This window comes from Pseudorca crassidens, chromosome 5, assembly GCF_039906515.1.
Source record: "Pseudorca crassidens isolate mPseCra1 chromosome 5, mPseCra1.hap1, whole genome shotgun sequence".
Taxonomy (NCBI): Eukaryota; Metazoa; Chordata; class Mammalia; order Artiodactyla; family Delphinidae; genus Pseudorca; species Pseudorca crassidens.
In genome coordinates this window covers 78,873,613-78,890,211 of record NC_090300.1, presented here as the reverse complement: position 1 = coordinate 78,890,211, position 16,599 = coordinate 78,873,613, and the positions used below count along the sequence as shown (strand labels likewise).

At 37.7% G+C, this 16,599-nt stretch overlaps 1 protein-coding gene across 3 annotated transcripts in view; it reads right to left on the bottom strand.

Moving 5' to 3' along the window:
* Positions 1–9,582: 9,582 nt before the first annotated feature.
* SNX4 (sorting nexin 4) overlaps positions 9,583–16,599 on the bottom strand; it is a 62,276-nt gene continuing 55,259 nt past the window's right edge. For all 3 annotated transcript variants that reach the window (XM_067738629.1, XM_067738631.1, XM_067738630.1), the window contains 3 exons: positions 14,898–15,043; positions 13,503–13,617; positions 9,583–10,753 (listed from right to left, as the gene is read on the bottom strand). In XM_067738629.1, coding sequence (XP_067594730.1) covers positions 10,706–10,753; positions 13,503–13,617; positions 14,898–15,043 — 309 coding nt within the window. In that variant the 3' untranslated portion in view covers positions 9,583–10,705. The remainder of the gene's footprint in view (positions 10,754–13,502; positions 13,618–14,897; positions 15,044–16,599) is intronic.

Genomic DNA, 16,599 nt, shown 5'->3' with positions numbered 1-16,599 from the left:
CTCGCTCTTGCGCCTCCCTCCCACCCTCCCTACCCCACCCCTCTAGGTGGTCACAAAGCACCGAGCTGATCTCCCTGTGCTATGCAGCAGTTTCCCACTGTTTTACATTTGGTAGTATAGATACGTCAATGCTACTCTCTCACTTCATCCCAGCTTCCCCGTCCCCCCCCCCCAACCCTGTGCCCTCAAGTCTGTTCTCTACATCTGCGTCTTTATTCCTGCCCTGCCACTAAGTTCATTAGTACCGCTTTTTAAAATTCCATATATATGTGTTAGCATATGGTATTTGTTTTTCTCTTTCTGACTTACTTCACTCTGTATGACAGATTCTAGGCCCATCCACCTCACTACAAATAACTCAATTTCATTCCTTTTTATGGCTGAGTAATATTCCATTTTATGTATGTGCCACATCTTCTTTATTCATTCATCTGTCAATGGACACTTAGGTTGCTTCCATGTCCTGGCTATTGTAAATAGACCTGCAATGAACATTGTCCTACATGCATCTTTTTGAATTATGGTTTTCTCAGGGTATATGCCCAGTAGTGGGATTGCTGGGTCATATGGTAGTTCTATTTTTAGTTTTTTAAGGAACCTCCATACTGTTCTCCAGAGTGGCTGTATCAATCTACATTCCCACCAACAGTGCAGGACGGCTGCCTTTTCTCCACACCCTCCCCAGCATTTGTTGTTTGTAGATTTTTTGATGATGGCCATTCTGACCTGTGTGAGCTGATACCTCACTGTGGTTTTGATTTGCATTTCTCTAATGATTAGTGATGTTGAGCATCTTTTCATGCATTTGTTGGCCATCTGTATATCTTCTTTGGAGAAATGTCTATTTAGGTCTTCTGCCCATTTTTGGATTGCATTGTTTGTTTTCTTGATATTGAGCTGCATGAGCTGTTTGTATATTTTGGAGATTAATCCTTTGTCAGTTGCTTCATTTGCAAATATTTTCTCCTATTTGTAGGGTTGTCTTTTCGTCTTGTTTATGGTTTTCATTGCTGTGCAAAAGCTTTTAAGTTTCATTAGGTCCCATTTGTTCATTTTTGTTTTTATTTCCCTTACTCTAGGAGCTGGGTCAAAAAGGATCTTGCTGTGATTTATGTCATAGAGTGTTCTGCCTATGTTTTCCTCTAAGAGTTTTATAGTGTCTGGGCTTACATTTAGGTCTTTAATCCATTCTGAGTTTATTTTTGTGTATGGTGTTAGGGAGTGTTCTAATTTCATTCTTTTACATGTAGCACCCAGCACCACTATTGAAGAGACTGTCTTTTCTCCATTGTATATCCTTGCCTCCTTTGTCATAGATTAGTTGACCATAGGTGCGTGGGTTTATATCTGGGCTTTCTATCTTGTTCAATTGATCTATGTTTCTGTTTTTGTGCCAGTACCATATTGTCTTGATTACTGTAGCTTTGTAGTATAGTCTGAAGTCAGGGAGCTGGATTCCTCCAGCTCCGTGTTTTTCCCTCAAGACTGCTTTGGCTATTTGGGGTCTTTTGTGTCTCCATACACATTTTAAGATTTTTTGTTCTAGTTCCGTAAAAAATGCCATTGGTAATTTGATAGGGATTGCATTGAACCTGTAGATTGCTTTGGGTAGTATAGTCATTTTCACAATAGTGATTCTTCCAATCCAAGAACGTGGTATATCTCTCCATCTGTTGGTACCATCTTTAATTTCTTTCATCAGTGTCTTATAGTTTTCTGCATACAGTTCTTTTTTCTCCCTAGGTAGGTTTATTCCTAGGTATTTTATTCTTTTTGTTGCAGTGGTAAATGGGAGTGTTTCCTTAATTTCTCTTTCAGATTTTTCATCATTAGTGTATAGGAATGCAAGAGATTTCTGTGCATTAATTTTGTATCCTGCAACTTTGCCAAATTCATTGATTAGCTCTAGTAGTTTTCTGGTGGCATCTTTAGGATTCTCTATGTATAGTATCATGTCATCTGCAAACAATGACAGTTTTACTTCTTCTTTTCCAATTTGTATTCCTTTTATTTCTTTTTCTTCTCTGATTGCCATGGCTAGGACTTCCAAAACTATGTTGAATAATAGTGATGAGAGTGGACATCCTTGTCTTGTTCCTGATCTTAGAGGAAATGCTTTCAGTTTTTCACCATTGAGAACGTTTCTGTGGGTTTATCGTATATGGCCTTTATTATGTTGAGGTAGGTTCCCTCTATGCCCGCTTTCTGGAGAGATTTTATCATAAATGGGTGTTGAATTTTGTCAAAAGCTTTTTCTGCATCTATTGAGATGATCATATGGTTTTTATTCTTCAATTTGTTAACATGGTGTATCACAGTGATTGATTTGCATATATTGAAGAATCCTTGCATCCCTGGAATAAATCCCACTTGATCATGGTGTATGATCCTTTTAATGTGTTGTTGGATTCTGTTTGCTAGTATTTTGTTGAGGATTTTTGTATCTATATTCATCAGTGATATTGGTCTATCATTTTCTTTTTTTGTAGTATCTTTGTCTGGTTTGGGTATCAGGGTGACGGTGGCCTCATAGAATGAGTTTGGGAGTGGTCCTTCCTCTGCAGTTTTTGGAAGAGTTTGAGAAGAATGGGTGTTAGCTCGTCTCTAAATGTTTGATAGAATTCACCTGTGAAGCCATCTGGTCCTGGACTTTTGTTGGAAGCTTTTTAATCACAGTTTCAATTTCATTACCTGTGATTGGTCTGTTCATATTTTCTATTTCTTCCTGGTTCAGTCTTGGAAGGTTATACCTTTCTAAGAATTTGTCCATTTCTTCCAGGTCGTCCATTTTATTGGCATAGAGTTGCTTGTAGTAGTCTCTTAGGATGCTTTGTATTTGTGGTGTCTGTTGTAACTTCTCCTTTTTCACTTCTAATTTTATTGATTTGAGTCCTCTCCCTCTTTTTCTTGATGAGTCTGGCTAATGGTTTATCAGTTTTGTTTATCTTCTCAAAGAACCAGCTTTTAGTTTTATTGATCTTTGCTATTGTTTTTTTTTTGTTTCTATTTCATTTATTTCTGATCTGATCTTTATGATTTCTTTCCTTCTGCTAACTTTGGGTTTTGTTTGTTCTTCTTTCTCTAGTTCCTTTAGGTGTAAGGTTAGATTGTTTACTTGAGATTTTTCTTGTTTCTTGAGGTAGGCTTGTATAGCTATAATCTTCCCTCTTAGAACTACTTTTGCTGCATCCCATAGGTTTTGGATCGTCGTGTTTTTGTTGTCATTTGTCCTTCTAGAAAACTTTTAATTTCAGTTATTGTGTTGTTCATCAGTTTGTTTGCTCTTTAGTTCTTCTAGCTCCTTGTTAAATGTTTCTTGTATTTTCTCCATTCTGTTTCTGAGATTTTGGATCATCTTTACTAACATTACTCTGAATTCTTTTTCAGGTAGATTGCCTATTTCGTCTTCATTTATTTGGTCTTGTAGGTTTTTACCTCGCTGCTTCGTCTGTAACATATTTTTTTGTCATTGCATTTTTTTTTTTTTTTTTTTTTTTTGGTGGATGGGGCTGTATTCCTGTCTTACTGGTTCTTTGGCCTGAGGCATCCAGCACTGGAGTTTGCAAACAGTTGGATAGAGCTGGGTCTTGGTGCTGAGATGAGGACCTCTGGGAGGCCTCACTCCAATTAATATTCCCTGGGGTCTGAGGTTCTCAGTTAATCCAGCAGTTTGGACTCAGAGCTCCCACCACAGAAGCTCAGGCCCAACCTCTGGCCTGGGAACCAAGACCCCACAAACCGTGTGGCGTGGAAAAAAAAAAAAAGACCCCACAAACCGTGTGGCATGGGAAAAAAAAAAGAAGAAAAAAGGAACAATACAATAACAAAGAATAAAAAACAAAATTAGAAAGCTAAAAAAAAATTAGGAAAAATAAAAATATAATTGAAACAACTGCAACAAGGTAAAATAAAACCAGAACAGAAAAAAAAAAACGGGGGGGGGGGGGTGGGAACAAGCCAAAAGGATCAGAAAAATAACAAAGTATAAAGAATAAAATAAAATTAGAAAAATAAAAGATTAGAAAAAATAAAAATATAAATGAGTCAACAACAATGAATCAACAAGGTAAAACAGAACCCCAGTCTAAAAGAGGAAAAAAGAAAAAAAAAAAAAGTCTTGGCTATGGGGGGCGGAGTTTAGGTGGGGGGGGAAACAGGCAAGGGCGGGGTTTATGATGGGCGGGGCCTAGGCTCAGGACCTAAGCAGCCGGAAAAGGCCTTGGGGCTGGGGGCTTAGGCGGGGCAATGTTTAAGTGTGGGGCGGGGCTTCTGTTTAGGACCTACGCCAAAGCAGATAGGCAGCACTAGGCAGCACGTCCAAAGGAGGGCCTCTGGAGTGTGGAGTTCTGGAGTTTGGACGTAGGGCCCTGCCTGAGGGTGTGTGGGTGGGGTTTAGGGCCAGCACGGTTGGAGGGGGTCTCCGAGGGGGTCTCCGAGTGTAGAGGTAGGGCTCTGGGTGCGGGTGTAGGGGTGGAGCTTGGGCTCTGCGCAGCAGGAGGGACGCTCCAAGGGTACAGGATTAGGCCCGGGAGCCCAACAGGCTCCCCAGTGCCTAAGGGGACAGGGAAAGCACTGGCCCCGTTCCCTTCCATTCCTTCGCACCCCTCCCCCACTGTCTCCCCATCCCCACTGGACTCCTAACCGTGGGTGGGTCCCGCTGGGTGTAGGAACTCCTCCCTTCCCCCAGCCACCTGTCAGGGTGCCAGTCCCGTAGGTCCGGCCTTTACTTTTGCTTCCCATCCCTCCCTCCCACTCCTTCAGGACCCGTGGGCAGAGGATCAGGCCCGGGATCTCAGCAGACTCCCAGGGGCCCAAGTGGGCAGGGGAAACCTGGCCACGCTCCCTTTTGATCCTCTGCCCTCCCAATGGTCCCCCAATTTCCCCCTTTGGACGTGGGATCCCTTCCCCTCCCCCAGCCACCCCTCAGGGGCGCCAGTCCTGTCCTGCCTCCACTTCGCCTCCCCCTCACTCCGCCCCACCCTGCCCATCCTATCCAGTTGCTGGGGGTTCCTCCCGTCCCCTTAGGTGTCTGTGGTCCCCCGCCGGTGCCTGGTAGGTGCCCTAGTTGTGCCGAGAGGCGAATTCCGCGTCCTCCTAGTCTGCCATCTTGACTCCGCCCCTCCAATAGCTTCTTGAGACAGAGTGTATAGGAAGAGAAATTTTTGAGACTGCATATCCAAAAATGTCTTTGTTCTGCCTCACACTTGATTGACAGTTTGGCTGTCAAGTTGGAAATAATTTTTCTCCAGAATTCTGAAGGGATTACTCTATTCTCTTCTGGCATCCAAGAAATTTTGCTATTGAGAAGCCTAATGCTGTTCTGATGGCAATTTTCTGTATATTAAATGTTTTCCTGACGACTTTTATTCATCTGAAATTTCATGGTAATGTGCAATGGTGGTCTCCTAAGCATATGGAGAAAGGGTCAGGACCCGGGCATCTAACTGCTCTTGGTATCGACTTTCCACCAGCCCCTCCCCACACCCAACTCCACACTTGCTCCTTCTTACCAGTGTTCCTGTTTCCTCTAATTCCTGAGTCTTTCTTGGATTCTGCTGTGCAAATTTGCTTTCTCATTAGTAGCCCCAGCTATAGGCACATAAGTTTGAGCTGCCACCGTGTTGCTTATTCAATTAATACTCCTCCATCTTTTTATCTTCCAAAATTTTGTGAACATTTCTTGTACACAGTGTCTCTTGTTTCCTTTGTCCTTAATGGTACTCAAAAAAATATTTTTTTCCTTACTGCCATTTTAGAGGAATTTTGAGAAGGTACAAAGATAAACCCAAAGCACAGTCTAAATCACTATAGTATTTAATCGGAAATCTTCTACAATATTTGATGAAAGCCTCATTAATGCTATTTTTGTTATTACCGTATTATTGAATTTCCATCTTAATTTCTGCATAATTATCCATATACTCATCTTTATCATTAAAGCTTAACATAAAATTTGCTTTTGATATAAACTTGCAAACTTGAAATTGTACTAAGAAATTGGTATTACCTAATTCCCTCCCTTCCTTCCCTTTTTTTGTATAACTGCTGAATTTTTGTATATTTTCTAAATAACTGTACCAAAATAGATGTTTGGCCAGGCCACTGGCTTAATAGCTAGTAATATTCCACATTATATAAATATATATATTTCGTTAACACCTCACTACTCAAAGTGTAACCAGTAGCACTGACAGTATCTGGGAACTAGTTAGAAATGCAGACTCTGAGGCTCCACTCCTATCAAATCAGAATCTGTGTTTTAACTAGATCCCCACGTGATTCACAAACACATTAAAGTTGGAAAACTAATCTAGTATTTCACCATAGCGTGCCCCTCTCTCAGGTTTCCCCTTCTTGCCCCCATTCCCAGAAGTACCCAAGACATTTTCCTTTCAAATGTCTTACAACTTGAGTATGATGAAAGTTACCTTTTCTATCCCTCCCCCATCCTCACGGGTCTGTCCCAGAGGGTCTCCTCCAGGTCTCTGCTCTTCCGAAAGGGAAAAGCCTCGAAAAGTACACGCTCTAGAGCCATGTTACTTGGTTGGGTTCATTTAAACTGCAGCTCTAGTTAGTTACAAGCTGTGGGACCTTGGGCAAGCATATCACTGCACTGTACCTCAGTTTCAGGTGTAGTAGTAATAAGGATTTAATGCATGTTAGCTATCATCCTCTGAAATCAAGGCCTTAACAACTGAATATTTAGGAATTTCTCCGTATCTTCTGCTGATGGTGCTTCTATCACACAGGTGTGTGAAAGGATGTTTTATTCATTTGGACTTTTGCTACTGAATCAACTGGTTCCACCTTCATCTGGGTATGATTTTATAAATATTTGCTGAATCAACAGATTCCCCAAACCTTTTGGACTTGTGGAGTGCCCAGGAAGTGAACATACTTCCTGTTAGAGCTTTAAGAATGAGGGATCCATCTTCTTCAAGGTTCAACAAATATTCTGAGAAAAATGAGCACAGGGAACAATAGGGGCGGGAGGTAGGTGAAGGGAGAAAGGCAGAGGAATTTCAGCATTGGTGGGAAGAGAGGGGGAAATGGGGACAGATATTGTCTAGAGGGCAATTGTCTAGTGATGGACTTAACTTTCCCAACTTTAAGTATGATGATGGCTGGAGGTTTTCCACAGATGCCCTTTATCAGACTGTTTCCTTCTATTCCTAGTTTCCTGAGTTTTATCATGAATCAGTGTTGAATCTTGTCAAATGCTTTGTCTACATGTTTTGAAATGATCATGAAGTATTTCCTTTATTCTGTTAATATGGTGCTTATAGTTATTGACTTTTAATTTTAAACTAACCTTTCATTCTGCAATAAACTCTACTTGCTCATAAGGTATTATGCTCTTTACATATTGCTGGATTCAATTAGCTAATAGTTTAATGATTTTTGCATCTATGTTCATGATATATATTGATACGTCACTTTCTTTCCTTGAAATGTCTTTCACCAGTTTTGGTATTAGAGTAATACTTGTTCTCATTTTTTCAAAAAGTTGGTAAAAGTATTCCCTTTTCCCTATTTTCTGAAAAGTTATGTAGAATTAAAGCTTTTCTTCCTTAAATATTTGATAGAATTCACCAATAAAGCCATGTGGACCTGAAGTTCTTTTGCAGGAAAATTTCTGATAATAAATTTCTTTGATATAAGGCTATTTACATTTTCTGTCTCATATCAGTTTTAGAAAGCTATTATTTTTCAAGAAATTTGATGACTTCATCTAATTTATTGGTTAAAATTTGTCCATTATTATCCTTTTAACGACTGTAAGATCTATAATAACATCCCCAATTTCATTCCTGATAGGGATAATCTGTGCTTTTTCTTTTTCCACTGAGTTTTGATAGAGGTTTAACTTTATTACTCTTCTCAAAGAACGAACTTTTGGCTGTGTTAACTCTATGATTTACCTGTTTTCAGTATCACTGATTTTTGCTCTTACTTTTAATATTTCTTTCTTCTACTTACTTGGAATTTATTTATTTATTTAATTTTGGCTGCGTCGGGTCTTCATTGCTGTGCACAGGCGCTCTCTAGCTGTGGCGAGCAGGGGCTACTCTTCGTGGAGGTGTGTGGGCTTACTGCAGTGGCTTCTCGTTGCAAATCATGGGTTCTAAGCGTTCGGGCTTCAGTAGCTGTGATGTGTGAGCTCGGTAGTTGTGCTCGTGGGCTGTAGAGCGCAGGCCCAGTAGTTGTGGCGCACGGGCTTAGCTGCTCTGCGGCATGTGGGATCTTCCCAGACCAGGGATCAAAACCTGTGTCCCCTGCATTGGCAGGTGGATTCTTAACCACTGCACCACCAGGGAAGTCCTTACTTTGAATTTAATTTGCTCCTTTCCCCCCTAGTCCCTTCCTTCCTTTCAAATATATAAATATTTAAAGCTATATAGTTTAGGAAGCAAGTACAATTTTTCTGATTTGGCCTTTTGTTATTTTAATTTTCAGGGTTACTAAACCTTGAAAGAAACTCCTAAATTTTTTTAGGGAAAAATTTTCAGGAGAATCAGTAAATTCTACCCTGGAGGAGAGTAAGCATATATATCTAAAAAATGATTATAAGGCTATAAAAAGCCTAGCATTCCTCTTACATAACTCTTGGTTTTTCATTCCATTCCAAGCTGGGTGTGTGTTTATTCTAAAGATGCTTGAATTTTAAGAACCCCCAGTTCCTTTGTTGGATGCTATGCTGTAATTACCAGTGACTCATTCATCAAGTTTTTGGATGTAAATGAAGGCTAGGTATAACTTCAGTTAATTTTAATGCTTTGACCACACTAACTGCATCACTAGTACACCGTCAAGATGAAATTTTCCTCTGTTACTAAGTATTTACATTTATGTAATGAGTCTTCTTTCTTTAGTTATTGCTTATATTATCTTTTTATATTTATCTTTGGAGATCTAACTCACCCTTTAAATAATTCATTTTGAGTTCTGGTTTTTAAATACAGAAAAGGGTTAATGCATATAGATTTTCTTTATACTTATTATGAATAGTACTAAAAATGATTTCCATCATAAAATTTCATTAAGAGTTCTTTTTTAAGGAATTATTGTGCTATCAAATGAAACTTTTTCAAAATCAAACCATCAAGATATTCCTACTTAAATATACATACAACCAAGTGAATATTTGTATATTTCAGAGAAGATCATCTTTTAAAACATAGGTATCAGTGGCCTTTTCAAATTAAGTTAGCTAGTAGAAAAAAATCTAATACATTTTATATTTAGTCTAAGGTTAGGCTGGAAGAAAAGGCTTTTGATTTTTAAAGGTCAAGCTACTTTATTTCATGAGCCAAGAGATGATACAATTCAATGGAATGAAATGTGTACCTATCAAGATGACTTTTGCTTCTAACAATTTTATCTTTTTTTGAAAAAAAAAAGGTAGAATTTTTAAAATCATACATCATTTCAGCATCTTATTTTTAAAAAACCCAACACTTTGGCATAAGACAAATTTATACAATTAAACACTTCAAAATATAATATGCCATATATTATTTTTCCATAGGGCATCAGATACTAATAGGTACAGGCCACTTTGTTAAAATAACAAAACTCATATGAAAATCAACACAATACTTCATTTATTTATTGTATAAGTTTGGCAAAGAGCACAAAACTTCAGCAACATTTTAAACATGTAAAAAAGTCAAATGCTGAACAGTACTGGAAATCTTTTTTTACATAATTAGTAATAATGAGTACACATGTAGGGTTCTGCAAAGCTAGCAAAATACCAAGGGTGCTTGGCTCCTAAACATATACCACAAAAACACACACACAAAAGCAATATAATTTATCTTTACAAAAATTACAGCCAAGCAATAAAAAAGGATGTTAATAATGAAGATACTAACACATATGTTCACTACATATATCTTATACAATGAAATGCTACACTTTGTACCCTGAAATGCCATGTGTAGAGAGCCAAGCAGAGTCAATCAATTTAGGCTCATCACTGAGGTTAAGAATTATCTGAGAATTTAATGCTTGTATGTAACATACTCAATGAAACCTTGCTATATACCAATTCCTAGATCACAACAATGTATTTTACTATATATCTGAGAAGTTGTGTCTTCTTTGTTGGCAGTGTAAAATTTTTGACTAGTATCAAAATTCTGGTAAAACACACATTGAAGGCATTTTCTAGTGTATGCAATGTTTGGGGGCATTAAAGAATGTGGAAGAAATTCTTAGATTACACACTAAGTTTCTGCTGAGGTTTGTCAAACCAAACAGCTCAACTATAAGGCAAGGAAAATTAACCCCCTATAACAGATTAGTGGGTCTTACCAAATAAAGATAAGAATTCAATCTTAGGAAAAAACTCCCTACATAAGCAGATCTGAAACAGTGGGCACTAAAACGAACATCTAAAAATTACCTAACATCTTGATATTCAGTCATTGGTTCAGAAGCCTGACAATTTGTTGGTATATTTTATCTAATTAACATTTCTAGAATCAGCACCAGTCCCCAAAACCTCAAATTATAATATTTAATCTTCACTAAAATACACCCTTTTGTGCTATATTAACACTACAATCAAATTAAAGAAAGCTGAATTTACTCAACTTATTATATATTTTTGTGTATACTGGTAGCAACTTAAATTTTTTTATTTACTTGTGCTTCTGTTTTGGGGCACTTTGATTGAAGAGAAACTCATTTCACAGGATTACATCTTGCTAAAGCATTCCTTAGCATTGGTCCAAACCTGAATTCCCTTTAAAAACAAACAAATCAAAAAAAACAAAAACAAAAAGAAAACTTTTAAAATGTGATTTTGGAAGGATTCTGAAAGCCCAAGTATTTGGCTTACTGGTATGCTAAGTTTTACTTTTTGGGATAATTAACAAGTCCAGCAAATAGGACACTTCTTCTGGCAATAGCTAATATAAGTCAATGTCAAATACTTTTGAAAAAAGTAATAGAATCATTTGTTTGAGCCTATCTTCAAAACAGAAAGAACTCCTACAACTTCTTTTTGAAAAACTCATTTACTCTATTCATATCATTTCTATTTATAAACCAAACAAGTTCTGTAATATTTGAAACAAAAGAAAAAATTTATTAGTCTAACAATTAAATATAAATTAATGAATTATTAATTTATTAGTCTAATAATCAATATTTTGATAATTAAGTACTAAGTTATCAACTCCCTTTCAATGGTTATAGCAGGCAATTTAGCAAAAAACTAATATGCTATAATATAACTAACATGCTTAAACAAAAATGCATGTTTGAAACTGGGAAAAAGTGCATGTTCGTAAAAATGTAACAGTAAAATCTAGAAAGTGGTAGAAATAAAGGTATGTTTTCAATAAACAAGATATATATTTGCCAATAACTGCTAATTTATGAAGAAAGAATATTTTCTTTAATATTAAAGTTTGTCAATATTTATTGAGGCTTCAAACAATAGGAAAAAAATTAATCTTTTTAGCTTTTCTTCCTCCCTGATGGAATACAAAAAAAAAAAACAAAACCCACAAAAATCTTTTAAAATGTCCCAGATTGCCTGGATAAAGTAGTATCTAATGGAGTATTCGTTGGTAGAATGGATAAGATAGATCTCATGTGCACCGTCCTAGTAAGACATCCATAAGACAGCAAATGAAAAAACAAAAGCTACACACTAGCACATATAATGCAATCCTGTTTTTGTGGGAAAGGAAAGTGTATATTTTCTAAATGACTGTATATGTACAAATGAGTCTGAAAAGATAAACATGAAGATGTAACAGTGTTGGGTTTTCAAAAAGGGATTTGGGGAAGGAGGAGGAGAATTTTTACTTAATATGCTTCTGGCTTGTTTGAAATTTTTATAATGAGCATATATGTTATTTTTATAATTTTTTTAATTTAAAAAGATAAAATAACGTGAAATATATAGATACCCACATTTACCAAAAAAAGATGACTTGACTTCTCGTACTTAATTTTAAGTTTCTAAAGAAAATAGCACTGTAGATTTTCAAATATAAGAATCTACTCCACTTAGGCAAGAAAATAAAACATGAAACACTGTAAGACTGTTCCTAAGAAATAAGGTAAACATACACTCTTACTAATCTCATGTGAGTAAACTCTTGTTTACTCTAGTTATTATCTTAGGATACACCAGATACCCAACAGTGTGTCCGCACATATCTACAGTAATATCTTGTTTATCCAGAGATTACTTTTTAGCACCCCTCAACCCGCTCACCCTAAGCAAAGTGGCAGGGGGAAAGTCCTTTGAGCCATTACACAAAATCTACATTCTTGGAAAAGAAGCAAATGGGAGATCACAGGAACCTATTAATGAATCTTTTATAGGAATAAAACAAAACAAAACCAACTCTAAAAACCTTTGTTTTCTGATCTTTCAGACCACCAAAGAGTTAAAAAGGCAGATTAGAAAGACGGTAAACGTGAAGCGGCAGAAGGAGCTGATGGGATGACAGCAGCAGAGACAAAAACACCCCAAACTACAATATATTCAACCATCAGCATTTGCAGATTGATCAGTCATGGTTTTAACTTCTCAAGTGACCCCAAAGATCTACAACATGAAGTAACTTACAATTTCGTTGAGGCATAACTATAAATTTGGCCCAATGACTAATGTGTGAGTCTGTTGTTTCTGTCTCAAAACATCTTTGTTGTCTACTGCTATTTCTCGTCATACAAGTAAAAAGGGCTAAGAAAGTGACGGTTCCAAGCCAGAAAATACAAACTTTGGACAAATTAAAGCATAAGAGTGTTTGTATGAGTGTGATTTTTTGCCCTCTAAGAATGTCTTAATAAATATGGGAATCCATCTTACTATGTGATATACTGAGATAAAGCATGTTAAATCGCTCAATAAATTGCGAAGTGCTAGAGAAATGTAAAGCGCGGGAATGACTGGTGGTCGCACAGGCAGATCCTGGGTTATGAAGAAGAGGTTAAGGAATATTTTGTATTTTGTTCTTACAACAGCGTTTTAGAAAGATCTCCATCACTGCCAAAACATTTATTTTAACCAGAATAAGCTTCAACGTCCTTGCCTTCTACTGAGATGTCAACTACGTGAAGGGTTTACTCTGACAACAAACCATAACGCAGCCACGGTTTCCCAAAATAACGCTGAAACCATTTTCCAGTCGAAGTATGTATCACTGTTAGGAATGGTACTGTACTGCCCTGTCCAAGGGCAGTAACCCTGGGACGTATAACCAAAGTACTGTTGTTAGTACATATTTTCACATACAAGTTATAAACGGGGCATACAAATTTGGAACTTTAGATGAGTAGAGACTCGGTAATTGATATTTTGATTATGACCCTTCTTTCAAAATTAAGTAGAGAAACTGGGAAACATTCTGGAAGAGGAGAAGAATGGACTTAAAAATGATAAATACTTTGGTCCAAATAAGAAACCGATTTTAAAGAAATGTGCAGGCACTTCTGAATATACTTGTACCTTCACTGAAACCAAAACCTACCTTTTTGCACATACTGATCTGCATGACTGCATAGCTTATGAGGGCCTCCTTTAAATCATGGTTCTTTTGTTCTTTGAAGCGTTCAATATCAGCCCAAGCATTTTTGACAAATTCTCTGAAATAAAAGGTATAGTCATTATTATTATTCTTATTTAAATTAAGTAAACTACATATTATAAATTTGAATAACCACTTCTCATCTGAGTTGGGTTTTTGTCTATATAGAGGAAAAAGCTATTGCGTGTATAAGATAGTTCTATTTTTTCTCGTCCTAAAAATTACAGTGGGAGAAAAAGCAGTCATACACTCATCTACATTTTAATAATCTCTATTTTGCCACAAGAATTCCAGCTTCAAATTATTCCCAAAAAACAGATGTAAATGGCTCCCTGAACCAGCTCATAAGCTAACAGGTGCCACATGAAGTTGCCTTCCTGGGGTCACTGGAAAACATACATTCTTTTCAACAAGATGGATTATGTATCACATTTATCACGTGCTTACTTTAAATGATAACTAGAGTTTTTAAAATTCTGAGAGCAATTTGTCTTTTTTTTTTTTTTTTTTTTTTGGCTGCACCGCCTGAAATGCAAAACTTCCCTGACCAGGGATCGAACCCACACACCCTGCAGTGGAAGTGTGGAATCTTAACCACTGTCTTTTTAACTCTACTCGTGAGAGTTTAGTTTGACTTACTTGATGCCGGAAGTTCTAAAAATTAAGAAAATCACCTCCAAATCAGTGATACACTCTTGGTCTGCCTTGGTCTACTCAACAACTATCAGATGAAAACAACAATATGAAAAATGAGCCCAACAGTCATGGCAGACCTTTGAGAACTGAATTTCTAAAAATATTTATGGAATAATTACATTCCAAGCCCTATGCAAGGTGTTGGGACATAAAGATGAAAGAGACATAGTCACTGACTTTGAAGGGTTTGTAATTTAGCCAGGGACAGTCACACTGTACAACCAACCACCCAATACAAAACTGCCATGCAATAGTGGCATGAACCAAGTGCTATGACAGCCTGTGAGGATAAGAGAAAGCTTCACAAGAGAAGTAATGCAAAAGCCTGGCACTGGAGAATGATCAGGCTTTTAACTGACAGAAAAGGGCAGAGGGAATGTGCAAAGGATAGAAATCATGAAAAGTACAGGAAAATAATATTATGAAGCTTAGATACTTTCTTCTTCCTCTTTCCCTGACACTAAAACAACTGTTTCTACTCAACATGATTTTTGATTACTTAAATTTCTTAGGAATACTCAATCACTGCATTTTAGAAGAACAGGCTACATCCAGGGACACTGGTGAAGCTGGGAATGGTTATAAACAATCTGTCACAGAGTCTACATGTCTAGCCATGTTAAAACACCACAGCATTTTTACCTGCCTTCCTGATTTTTAGACTTAAGTTGTTGTTCTCCTTCATTTATTTGTTCTTCTAGCACCTTTATTCTGGCTTCTCTCTGCTCTGGAGTTTCTTGACCAAAGAGCTTGGTAGTCATTCCCTTCAAAGAAAATGTTCTCACGGTCTAAAATGAAATAGAAACAGATGAATGGATAAACAACACACATACACTGAAATATTTTTCAGCCTTAAAAAGGAAGGAAATTCTGACACATGCTACACAACATGGATGAACCTTGAGGACATTGTGGTAAGTGAAATAAGCCAGTCACAAAAAGACAAATACTGTATGAGTCTACTTATATGAGGTATCCAAAGTAGTGAAATTCACAGAGACAGAAAGTAGAATGGTGACTGCCAGGGGCTGGGTGGAGAGGGAAACTGACAGTTGATATTTAATAGGTACAGAGTTTCAATCTTGCAAGATGAAACAGTTCTGCAGGTTGGTTACACAACAATGTAAATGTACTACTGAACTTTACCATTAAAAATGGTTAAGATAAAGATCTTATGTTCTGGGGCTTCCCTGGTGGCGCAGTGGTTGAGAGTCCGCCTGCCGATGCAGGGGACACAGGTTCGTGCCCCGGTCCGGGAGGATCCCACATGCCGCGGTGCGGCTGGGCCCGTGAGCCATGGCTGCTGAGCCTGTGCGTCCGGAGCCTGTGCTCCGCAACGGGAGAGGCCACAACAGTGAGAGGCCCGCGTACCGCAAAAAAAAAAAAAAAAAAAAGATCTTATGTTCTGGATATTTTACCACAATTATTATTATTTTTTTTTAAATGGGGAAATAGCCATTTCCTCCCTAGCTCGGACAGAAAACACCACAAGCCTTACAACCAGGGGGCTACTAATAAGATTTCTAACACTGGAAAATATGGAAGAATCAAAAAGGGAAAAATTTTAACTGAGCTTCTTCATCATATGGAAAATTTCTAGGTGACGTATTAGGCAAGTTACTTCTTTATGTTAGTGATCATATTTTTTCTAATTACTCTGTGATATAAAAAATAGATAAAATTCAACAGGCAACAGTGGAAAAAACTAAATAAACTATTTAAAATCTGTGTAACTCACACTAAAACTTGGTATCTATTAATAAAACAGGATGCCTAAATCCAAGCCTCAAGCTTCACTGCTTTACCATTTCCTTATTCTCCGGAGTTTACTGAGGGAAACACATTTAGGAGTAGAGAACCAAGCTCCCTGAAAATGGACTGGGAATTTCCCCTGGATTTTAAAAATAAATCAAGACAGTGTCTACCTGTTTCATGCAGAGGTCTTTTCCCACATATCTCTATGTGAGTAGCCCATAAGCACTTTCACAAGTAAAGTACTTGTTAACTATGAAATGATTCATAAATGGTGGCATTGTAACTGCTTTTTTTTTTTTTGCGGTATGTGGGCCCCTCACCGCTGTGGCCTCTCCCGCTGCGGAGCACAGGCTCTGGACGCGCAGGCCCGGCCGCTCCGCAGCATGTGGGATCTTCCCGGACCAGGGGCACGAACCCATGTCCCCTGCATCGGCAGGCAGACTCTCAACCACTGCGCCACCAGGGAAGCCCTGTAACTGCTTCTTTACTTCCAGATTGTGTGCTCTCACCATGACGGCTTTCTTATTCCAATGAAATAGCTGGACAGTAGAAAGCTGATTATAAAAATGATCTAAGTCCAATATAATAA